Source organism: Miscanthus floridulus, chromosome 8 (assembly GCF_019320115.1).
Source record: "Miscanthus floridulus cultivar M001 chromosome 8, ASM1932011v1, whole genome shotgun sequence".
Taxonomy (NCBI): Eukaryota; Viridiplantae; Streptophyta; class Magnoliopsida; order Poales; family Poaceae; genus Miscanthus; species Miscanthus floridulus.
In genome coordinates this window covers 177296414-177308613 of record NC_089587.1, presented here as the reverse complement: position 1 = coordinate 177308613, position 12200 = coordinate 177296414, and the positions used below count along the sequence as shown (strand labels likewise).

The 12200-nt window shown below is 49.8% G+C and overlaps 1 protein-coding gene across 1 annotated transcript; it reads right to left on the bottom strand.

Annotated features, from left to right (window-relative positions):
- Positions 1-854: 854 nt before the first annotated feature.
- On the bottom strand, positions 855-4516 carry LOC136474112 (uncharacterized). Its single transcript, XM_066471720.1, has 2 exons — positions 4365-4516; positions 855-2466 (listed from the first exon to the last, which is right to left on the bottom strand). The coding sequence occupies exon 2, from the start codon at positions 2436-2438 to the stop codon at positions 1362-1364; it is 1077 nt and encodes a 358-aa protein (XP_066327817.1). The 5' UTR covers positions 2439-2466; positions 4365-4516; the 3' UTR covers positions 855-1361.
- Positions 4517-12200: the final 7684 nt, after the last annotated feature.

Below are 12200 nucleotides of genomic sequence, written 5' to 3'. Positions count from 1 at the left end.
TCTACTTTTTGTTTCAGCAATCCAATTGGTGTGCTCACACATAAATTGAGCCTGGCTATGGCAGGCTTGAGCTATACAAACAACCGAGGATAGTAGCAACAACCTAAGCCCACATTACCCCCATGCTTCATGAACTTGAATCGATTAGTATACAGAAACTCTTAAGGTGGCATTTGTTTCTAGAGTTATTGGAGACTTAGGTTCCATACCTATGCGGCATGCCAGTGGAGCTTAGAATTTCCAAGCCATTCCAATTAACCGTTCCCTTGCATAAAATGAGTTATCTGTCAAATTTAAGTTTCTAAATCAGCCCCTGATGATTGTCGTACTAGCAAGTTTAGATTTGAACACGCGTAAGCCCAAATAACATAATCATCACAGATAGGCCGGCGCTAAAGGAAACCAATCAGATCATCTTGTCTACACGGTTCTACAAACAAATGAACCAGGCCTGTCCATGCAGGTTTACATCATCTCAGAGTTATCCCAGTGCTCATCACTCCAATCATGCGGAGGCGGCCGAATCTGCAAGGAGAACCAGGTCCTCCTGTGAGTGAACATCATCCCACGTTGATTCGAGAACCACCTCTCATCAGTTGAACATGAAGACAACGCTTAACAACCAATTATATGGGAATTGGACATGCAGAATCGAAATGCAGTGTCAACATGAATATATGATTGATTTATACGGCCAAACAAACGTGACACATTTTAAGCAGATAAATAGAACTACAGGAACCAGTTCCATAAGCAACAGCTGAAATAGACACAGTTGCATTGACAGTTTCGTGTACCACCAGGTGAATAACCCTAGCAGCACGGTGCAAGCGAACCACGAGAAGATGCACTCATGGCAAATAAGTCTAGACCTCACATATCAACTCAACAAAGCCATCCAAAGGCCACAGCGTACGGATACAAAACTACAAGACCAGAACATAAGCAGTAATGTGTATGCTGTTCATGATACAGACATCTAACATTCAAATAGCAATTGCGGACAAAACAATCATCTGTTTGCAGTTTCCTTTGATCAACAGAACGGGAAAAGAAGCTCGAGGCAAGGGTATTCATAAAATCCATGCAAAGGCAGCACCGGAAAAGTGGAGCTGCTTCAGCCCAAAACTGTATGCACATCGCAGAGCACATCATACAGGCATCAGCATCTGCCAAACAGAGACCTCATCTCCATCCAACCTTATATCCTCAGTTGCTGTCTCAGCAATGGGACAAAAAAAAGGAAGAAACTGATGGACCTCCGACCACCAGAGCAACAACTTATCATGGTGTGTTATTTTGCGTCCCTTGCAGATGGATAGCATGAAAGCCCCTCCCTCCCCTCTAAGTGATTTCATCTCTCAGCTGCCTCGTGTAGGCCTTATATGAGCCACCATAGGATGGTGCCGCCGTGAAGTTCTGCCTATAGCCCGAACAGCACGCTGTCCCCTTTGAGTGCTAACTGACTCATGCTGAATGTCAGAAGCATCAACAGAATTCGTTGAACGTCTAGGCCTCTCCCTATGTCTTCTATAAGCCCTGCTAAATGGACCTCCAGTAGAGATTCTCCTGCCATGGGTAAACAGGGATGCCAAGAAGTCAAACCCCTCATCCAAACTATCTGACGAGTCATACAAGTCAATTCGCTCATTCAAAGTACGATCTAAGGATGTGAAGAAGTTGAGCCTTTCCTCCAAGTCGAAGTTATCTCCATCCGAGGGCAAATGGTTGTTGCCACCACCATTCAACTCAAGGACATAATCCCCCATGATCACAGCTCCTGGGTTCATGGACCTGATAGTGCTGATGGCATCCTGCCGCTCTCTCTCACATTCAAACCTTTTCCACTCATCTGCAGTAGCAGGATCAACTTCTCGAGGTTTCGCTGAAGGGTGCTTCGACTTCACATGCTTGCAAAGCTCCTTATACGAGCCATGGAATGAGCACCCATCATGCATGCAAGTTCTCCTTTTCTGGTTCAGATACTGACGCGCAGGTTCAACCACAGTCCATCCTTTAACCTCTCCACGGCAGAGAGGGCAGGCAAGTTCCATTACACATGGCTGCTTGCTTGATGGCAGTGTGCTCGAGGATAATGGAAGGCCAGGTGCAGACTCAGCCGAAACACCAAGAGCCATTTTTTCCTTTGCGTAAGCTTCTTTAAAGTGTTCAAGGCAGTTAGAATGACGGTAGTTGGTACCACACATATATGGTCGGCAGCCCTTGTGGTGAGAGGTACACAGGAGGAGGACAGCATCATGTGGATGCTCCAAGCAAACTGGGCAAGTGGCTCCTTTCCATTCATTCTTCTCAGAGGTCACTGACATATCATTTCCTTTGTTTGTTCCTTCCGTCTTCCAGGAGCACAAGGGCACATCTGAAGAAGCTGACCTACGTTGACGAGCTTGGAGGTTCCTACCTCTTGGTGATCTTGCCATCTTCCAAAGCTCTGGCTGTGCAAGTCAACTGCAAAATGACAAGAGAAAATAATGTATACATTAGACTACAAATTTTGATGCATGCTTGGGCTATCATGGCCAGCACTCCAGCAAACATATCTATTAGAGTCTTAGAGAGCTTACACATTTTGCTAGCAAGACTCGGTAAAATATGATACTCTATTTACATACTGTTTGAACCAGTGTTACTTTTAATGTTAAGCTGATAGGATCCGTATAGTCCTATTTATAGGTAAGGTAGAGACTGCTTTGATAAGCAAGAAATAAAGTAAATAAAGTCTCCCAAAATTCCCTACCCTTACGTAGGACCAACTTGACCAACATGTCGGACAATGGGCATCCAGTATAAAGGGAAGTTGAACAGTTACCTTGCCACTACAAATTGTCAGTGCGCATCTTCAAACGCACATATCACAATGAAATGCACAAATTGTTAAAGTTATTTGTAATAGCAGTTATCAAGAAATGGAAATACATTTCAAGTAACGAAAAAATGTATTTGTGAAACAACCAGTTTTACAATTTTTGTAGTTTAGTTTTCTGCTATCCTTTTGGAAAGAACTTGCCAAGCATACCCCAAAGTCCAGACAATATGCTATGCTTAATAAACTTTGACTGCTAGTAATTTTTTTGTCTGTTTAGCTTTGTGCGCAGGTATTAAGAAAAGCTATAGCATATCACTATTACCCAAGTGTAGCACTCAATAGGGTAGGGGAATTGCATGTCTCTTCAACCACACATGATACCCAATGAACAAAGGAATTGCATATTGGAACAATGTAGCAAGCTCAATATGGTAGGGGAATGTAGCTGTCTCTTCTTGAAATCATATAACGACAAACAAAAAAACACACTTTGACAAGATAAAATGACAAAGAAAAATCAAAGGAGCTAGTAAAGTTTTTTTCCCGCTAGAGTGAGCAACAATGCAACAGTGCACTGCCAGTTAGGTAACAAAGGTAGTGTTATGAACAGAACAAATAGAAAGGGAAAAAACTTTAGGTCAGTTTGGTTCCTCAGGTAGCCTTGCCTCACATTGCCAGCAGGGGGGCCAAACTAGACTTACCTTTGCCAGGATGGGAGAGCCAAATTGGCTAGCATGGGATTGCAAGGAAAAACCTTGCCAGCACAAAAGACGAGGAAGCTTGCCAGAGATCCAAACACTCAACTATGTTTCGTTTCCTTGCCTGGCAAGTTGAGGCAAGGTTTGGATAAGGTCAGCATCCAAACATACCCGAGATATGGACCCGAGCCGCATGTAGAGAGAGTGAGTTGCTTCCATCTCTCAGAAGATCCAGACAAAGAAAAGAAAAGTTTTGTACAAGGTAACACAAAATACTATGTTTTGTTCTAAGTCACACCAAGTATCTCAAGTATAACACCGTAACCGTAACTGATGGCAATGCTCAAGTTTACTGACACTCACACCAAAAACAGAGTATTAAAAGTCAACTTCAAGGGTTAAAATAATATGTTCCTATGGTCCCTGCCACCGTTTCTTCATGGAGATAATACCATTATGTCAGAAATAGTGGTAATAGTGATAAAAGGTTCGATTTTTTTTATAGGCCAGATAACAATTGCCCTTGGCATCCAGTATTTCCTACTATAAGGTATGCTTTGGTCTGTCAGGCTAGTAGATTTCACTAAGCAATCCCCTAAAGATTACGACCAAATCCTAAGCAAACTGATACTCAGTACAAACAGGGGGCAGACCCAATAAAGGGCAAGGGTGTACACATCTACACCCAATATTTTTTGCAAAAACAACAACAAAAAGAATTGTGCGCATAAGCATAATACATGTATACTACACTTGTAAATGGATCAGGTCAGATCCGAATACAAAGAGCTTGGGTGCTCGGGTTTCGCACAGCAGGAATGGAAGAGAAGGGGTGGGCGAACCTGGTGGGTGCTCGTCGCCGGTGAAGGTCACAAAGATGGAGACTTGGGCACCTAGCGTAGGGCCGCGTCGACCGCCCAATCGTCGGCTCGTCGCCACCAGAGAGAGAGAGCGCACGGGAGGGAGGGGCACGGGACGGGAGAACCGAGAGAGAGCGAGAGTATACTGGGGGCAACTGGACTGGAGAACAAAAGCAGGCCGCTGGGTGAAGGTTTCCGGGCTTCCGGCCTTCCGGGCCACTAATCTCTTTTAGACTCAGGCCGGACTAGAAAAACACGAAGAATGGGCTAGTGCTGCTGTCGTTAAAAATTAGTCCAAAAGATAAGGACGTGTTTGGCGCGGCTCAGCTCCGCAGGCTCTTTAGCCGGAGCCGGAGTCCCACCAGAGCCAGAAATCGAGGCTTCACCTGCCAAAACGGCTTCTTGTAGAAGGGCTCCTCCGACCTACAGTGTTTGGTGCGGCTCCGCTGCCGGAGCCAGAGCCGGAGTTGTGCGGGAGCCTCACTGAACACCTAAATGTTTGCCAGCTAAGATCTATTTAGATCTTTCTTTTTCCGATAAAAAAAGATCTATTTAGATCAGTGGAACTAGTTACTAGTTTGAGCAGAAAAAACCGTTTCAAATTGATTGAAGCTAGCTAGCTAGCAACTAGTTGCGAGCTTGACTAACACCTATTAGCCTCATTATTTGGATGTGCTAGACTAATTTTAGCTAATTCTTAACTAACAATTAACTCTTGTATCCAAACAGTCCCTTAATGAACAACTAGTTAAAAAAGTAGTCCATCTATTAACCACCTAACCTGTTTGGATGGGGTAGGGCTAGTTACTAGTTGGGCTAAATATTAGCTCAAATTAGTTAAGGTTAGCTAACTAGTGGCTAACAATTAGTTGGAGGCTTAGCTAAAAAAAAGTGATGTCTTCGTATGGCAGCCGTCTGACATGCCGGGATACCCTGGGAGGTCGCCGAGCACGCACTACGCCTTACCCCGGGCTCTAAGCCCGCCAAACAACGCCTGCGTCGCTTCGACGACGAAAGGCGCAGGGCCATAGGCGAGGAAATCGCCAAACTCCTGGCAGCCGAGTTCATCAGGGAGGTCTTTCATTCCGACTGGCTTGCCAATCTCGTCCTGGTCAGAAAGAAGACCGGGAAGTGGAGAATGTGCGTCGATTATACTGGACTTAACAAAGCGTGCCCGAAGGATCATTTCTCATTACCACGCATAGACCAGATAGTTGACTCCACCTCGGGTTGCGAAATCCTCTCCTTTCTGGATGCCTACTCAGGTAATCACCAGATCGCGATGAAAGAGTCCGATCAGCTCGCAACCTCGTTCATCACCCCGTATGGTTCGTACTGCTACGTGACCATGCCTTTCGCCCTGAAGAACGCTGGCGCCACCTACCAAAGGTGCATGCAGCAATGCTTCACCGACCAAATCGACCCGCTCGACCAGCCCGATTAGGCCGAGCGGCCAAAACCAACAATCGCCGTCTATGTTGATGACATAGTGGTCAAAATGGCTCAAGCTTGCGACCTGATCGCAGACTTGGCCGCGACATTCGCAAACCTCCGAATGTTCAACATCAAGCTGAATCCCCAAAAGTGTGTTTTCGGGGTTCCAAAGGGGAAACTGCTTGGATACATCGTATCCGAGCGCGGCATCGAAGCCAACCCCGAAAAGATCATGGCCATCTCCAACATGAGCCCCATACGCAACGTCAAGGGCGTGCAGAGGCTCACCGGTTGCCTGGCTGCCTTAAGCCGCTTCATCTCCCGGCTCGGCGAACGGGGGATGTCGCTCTACAAGCTCCTCAAAAGGACGGACGCCTTCGTCTGGACTGAGGAAGCCCAGTAGGCTCTCGAAAGCCTCAAAATGTCCCTAACATCGGCCCCAATCCTCGTCGCTCCCGAGCGGGGAGAACCCCTCCTCCTTTACGTCGCGGCAAATAACCACGTGGTGAGCACCGCCCTGGTCGTAGAGAGGGAGGAACCGGGACACCAGCTCAAAGTGCAGCGACCCATGTACTTCATCGGAGAAGTGCTTACCGACCCCAAGGTACGGTACCCCCAGGTGTAGAAACTCCTATACGCCGTACTAATGGTGACTAGGAAGCTCATACACTACTTCACCGACCATGAAGTCACGGTCGTCACTTCATACCCACTCGGAGACATCATCCACAACCGCGACGCCGCAGGACGAATCTCCAAGTGGGCTCTTGAACTCATGGGCCACGACATCAGATATACCCCCCGCACCGCTATTAAGTCTCAGGCTCTTGTGGATTTTGTTGCCGAATGGACGAAGGTCTAGCTACCAATCCCAGACGTCACCCACGAATACTGGACAATGTACTTTGATGGGTCCATAATGGCGCCCGGCTTGGGAGCTGGAGTGGTTCTGATCTCCCCGGATGGGAGTAGGCTCCGTTACGCCATCCGCCTCCACTTCTCAGCTTCAAACAACACCACAGAATACGAGGCCCTTATCAACGGACTCCGCATCGCCATTGAGCTCGGCGCTATGTGACTCTATGTCCGTGGCGACTCAGAACTAGTCGTTGATCAGGTCATGAAGGAGTCCTCCTGCAAAAGCCCCCTCATGATGGCATACTGCCAAGAGGTGCGCAAGCTCAAGGATAAATTCCAGGGGATCGAACTGCATCACATCCCTCGAAGGGACAACGATGCCACCGATTTCCTCGCAAAGCTGGCCGCCAGGCGAGATCCGTCCCCAAACAGGGTCTTCATCAACGACATCCACGAGCCGTCCGCTCGCATCTTGGAAGGTCTGACCCGGACGCACCCTGACGCCCAGCCGGTGCTCGGGGGCTCTGACCCCGATGCCCAACCAGCGCCCAGGGGCTCCGATCCCAGTACCTCTACGCCACCTGCGAGCATCATTGTATTGGCGCCCAGTCAAACCAATTGGCAAGTACCGCTACTCGCCTACATCCTCGAAGAGGTTCTCCCGCCCAAAAGGACGGAGGCCCAACGAATCACTCGACGCGCCAAGACCTTCGTCGCACTCGGTGACGAGCTCTACAAACGGAGCCCATCAGGGGTACTCATGAAGTGTATCCTCACTAGCCAAGGGAGGGATCTCCTCCTCGAGGTTCATGCTGGCATTTGCGGGCATCACGTGGCCCCAAGGTCGCTGGTCGGAAAAGCCTTCCGCCAAGGTTTTTACTGGCCCACCTCACTACGAGATGTAGAGGAAGTTGTTCGCAGGTGTGAGGGATGCCAGTTCTATGCCCGGCAAACCCATTTGCTGGCACAAGAGCTCCAAACCATCCCTATCACCTGGCCATTCGTGGTCTGGGGCCTCGACATGGTAGGACCCCTCAAAAAGGCCCCGGGCGGTTTCACTCACCTACTCGTAGCGGTCGACAAATTCAACAAGTGGATAGAGGCCAAACCCATCACCAACATCCGGTCGGAGGAGGCAGTCAAATTCTTCCTTGACATCATCTACCGATTCGGCGTTCCCAACTGTATCATCACTGACCACGGGACCAACTTCACCGGAAAAAAGTTCCTAAATTTCAGCGACGCATACGGTATCAGGATCGACTGGGCCTCGGTCGGACATCCACGAACTAATGATCAGGTCAAACGTGCCAATGGCATAGTCCTCCAAGGACTTAAGTCATGCATCTTCGACCGACTCAACAAATACGCCGGGCGATGGGTTGCGGAGGTCCCAGCGATCCTCTGGAGCCTAAGAACGACCCCAAACTGATCTACGGGATTCACACCATTCTTCCTGGCCTACGAAGCCGAGGTAGTGTTGCCCTCCGACCTCGACCATGGCGCACTAAGAGTGAAGGCTTTCGACCGCGACCGAGCCGCGGAGGCCCAACAAGACACAGTTGACCTACTCGAAGAGGCCCGTGAAGCAACCATCATCCGCTCCGCTCGCTACCAACAAACCCTCCTTAGGTACCACGAAAGGAAGATCAGAGGAAGGATTCTCAAAGTCGGCGACCTCGTACTCCGGAGGACCCAATCAATGAAGGAAAAACATAAGCTCTCTCCACCATGGGAAGGACCCTATACGGTAACTGAAGTAGTCCGACCGGGCACCTACCGACTGGAGGACAACAACGGCAACCTTCTCAACAACACTTGGAACATTGAACAGCTACGTCGTTTTCCCCCTAAATTTGGTCTAAAGCACTTTTTTGTTAGAACACGCTCCCGTAAGAGCACCCCTGCCCGAAACACTTTCAACCCGGGTCACTCGGGGGCTCCATAAGGGTACAATATTAAAATATTACCCCTCTTTTTTACCGCACGATAAAGCAACTGTGTCCCCAAACAGAAACACATTCCATTCCCTATGTTTACCTTACGTAACTCTGTTCTTACTCCCAACCAAACGCACCCCACCTTTTCCTACGATCACGAACAGCTGAGCCTCGCGGGCCACGCCTCGGGCTCACAAGGTCGCGGCCTATGGAACAAACGGGCAGGTACGAGAAAGAAAGGATAAAAAACAAAAGTTATGCTAAGATAAACACAGGGAACGAATATTGTGGTTCTGTCACAAGGATAGCATGGATGTGTTCATTAATACAAAACTGTTCACATGAGGGCTAACCCACGATTGACAAGCGCAGGTACCGGTCGGACATTTCCAACTGGAGCTCTTCGAACCCTGTCACTCTAGTCATGTAGGCACCACCACACGAAATCTCCACCGAGAGACCAACCGGCCCCTGAGTTGATCGAATCGCTTAGTATCCACACCTGAGATACAGGTAGGAAGCGAAGGGGTGCCCCATGCGGGCCACGCCGACTCTGTCTCAAATGATGAGCACGGGTCCCGGTCGGACATTTCCGACTGAAGCTCTCCAAACCCCGTCTCTCAGGTCATCAAGGTGAGCATGTGTTCATTAATATAAAACTATTCACACGAGGGCTAACCCACGATTGACAAGTGCAGGTACCGGTCAGACATTTTCGACTGGAGCTCTTTGAACCTCGTCACTCCAGTTGTCAAGGTAAAACACTACTAAAGCCCCTCTATCTCAATTTAAAACATTCATACATCCATACACGCATTTCATTCCATACGCCTGAAACCCCCGGACGGTTAGGGCATGAACCGCCCGGGGGCTCGGGAACTAAGCATCGCACGTGCAGCGAAATGCACCAGAACGCTTTGTGTTGTGCCATGAAGCGGCGGCTTGCCTCATTCGATATGAGAAACCAAACAGAGCCAGGGAGAAAACCGTAGATGAGCACCGTGCGGCCTTTGCCCGGTCTGGCAAACCAGGTCATCTCAACCTTCTCGTTCGATCCTAAACCTCTCGCCAAGCCCATAGAATCTCCATCGAGGGGAGGCCATTAGGCCACCTGGGTCGGTCTCCGGAATGACCTAGGCATCTGCCGGGCTGCAGGTAAAGGAGTAGTCGAATGCCACAAGAGGGCTATGCCGACCCCGTCACGAACGACGGATCCGGATTCCGCTCGATCACACCTGTTAGCGAGCTCACCGAGCTAGTCTTCGAGCCCGAGCGATCGGGATAGGCGACGAAACTCAGCCCCTCCGGTTGTGAGGAACCAGATGGGGTAGCGCAAAATGACTCACACCAACCCCCATGAAGGCCCGATAGGGCTCGGGGGCTCAAATGCTAAGGGACCGCGACTCCTAAACTCGCATCGACGGGATAGGCAACATACGGCTATGGCTCTTGGGACCATGACTCCTAAACTCGCGTCGACGGGATAGGCGACATCTGGCTACAGCTCTTGGGACCGCAACTCCTAAACTCGCATCGACCGGATCGGCGACATCCGACTACGGCTCCTGGGACCGCGACTCCTAAACTCGCATAACGGCTTCCTGAACTAACTAAACTAACTCTCTCGATCCACGGCGTGCACCGACGCCTGGGTCCATTCACAAACTCTGCCTCACCCGATCCCGCGGCACGCATCGATGCCAAAAGATTAGTGAGCTCTGACACAACTGAACCGAGCTATCTCCACCCACGGCGCGCACCGACGCCAGGGTCCATTCATGACTCCGACTCACCTGATCCCACGGCGTGCAACAACACCGTGGTTAAACAAAATTCTGTCTCAAACTAAAAAACACGCATACACACCTGCTGAGACAAACACCCCCAGCCGGTTCAGCCTGAACAGCCTGGGGCTCAGGGGCTACACCCACGGGTGCGCTCACGCGCACCCGCCGACAAACAGAAAAACATCCCCCATTGACAAACTCAGAAGCACCCCCAACCAGTTCAGCACGAACCGCCCGGGGGCTCAGGGGCTACACCCACGGGTGTGCTCACGCGCACCCGCCGGCAAGACAAAAATACCCTAGACGATTTTGCCCGAATCGCCCGGGGGCTCGGGGGCTCGGGGGCTCCTGTCAGGTTCATAAACCCGGGGTCCCTCGAGGATCGACTTCCACGCCAGGGCTCGGCCTAGGAGGATAGCCTTTCTTTCTTCTGGACTGGCCTGAGAGTCTAAATTCAACAGACCGGAGCACTCGCTTCAGGCCCTGGCCACCTTTGGCCCATCTTTCCGACCAGAGCGCTAGCTCAGGCTCAAGCCAACTCCGAACGGCCTCTTCGATCGGAGCGCTAGCGTCAGGCTCCAGCTGCCTTCGCACGGCCTCCACTCGGAAAGCCTGACCCGAGGACCACCTCCGACTCCAACCCCATATCTCTGACCGGGGTTCATAAAGAGCCCTGCTCATCGCTACTCTCCGACTAGCGCGCCAGAACCAATTGGGGACCATCCGACCGGGGACGCCCGCTTGGAAAGAACCAGAAGGCATACAAAGGAAGGCAAGATAGGGCTCACAAGTCAAACGATGGCACCAGGGACCATACCCTATGGAGCAGCACTTTACAACCGCCCTGCCATGAATAGTATTGTAGGCGCCGACACTTACCTCTACAGTATTGTAGGCGCCGGTCAAAACACCCGTACGGTAAGACCGCCCCATGTGCCTCTGGGCACCAACAGTATTATGGGTGCTGGAATTCACCGTACCAGGTAAACGTGGTACAGCCATGCCTCCAGTCGATGAGATAGCATTTTTGTAGGTACCGACGTCCTCTAGTCTTAAAGAAAACAGCTCAACCTCCCACATGTACCTGACATTCTACAGCGACATCAACAGTATTGTGGGCGCCCACCATTGTCCCATCCCCATCGGCGTAGGCAACAAGGCTTAGAAATGTCCGTACTCTCTCTCCCTTTCACTTGTAAAGCCATCCCCTTCTTCTATAAAAGGGGATGTGCTCCCTCCAAACACAGACGGTGAACCCAAGTCGACTTCTTCAAGTTCAGGTTCATTAGATCAATAGCTCACAACCCCTCAAGCACACGCTAGGACACTTCGTTCATAGCATAGCCCCTATCGATCTCGGCCCTTCCGACCAGACCGATCGGACACCCTGTCTCTCTCTCTCTCTCATTTGTAACCCCACTACAGACTTTGAGCACCTAGACTCGGGAATAAAGTCACCAACCGACCCTGACTGGACGTAGGGCACGTTGCCTGAACCAGTATAAATCATGTGTCATTGAGTGCTAGGCCACCTCTGATCACAACATACAACAAAACTACAAATATTTACTAGTTGGTCACTTTCTACACCGATACAATTTGTTGTCCGTTTCTCAATTATGCGAGATGGGTTTCAATTGTCTCTCTATGGATAAGGGTGTAAAAGTCTTTAGAAGAGAGGATTCCTCTATTGTCTTTATGGGTCATTTAAAGAACAAGCTTTACCTAGTTGATTTCAATAAAAGTAAAGCTAATCTTGAGACTTGTTTAGTGGCAAAATCTAGCATGGGGTGGCTTTA

Excerpts from the sequence above, each read along its gene's own strand:
- LOC136474112 (XM_066471720.1), bottom strand. The coding sequence starts at position 2,438 with ATGGCAAGATCACCAAGAGGTAGGAACCTCCAAGCTCGTCAACGTAGG.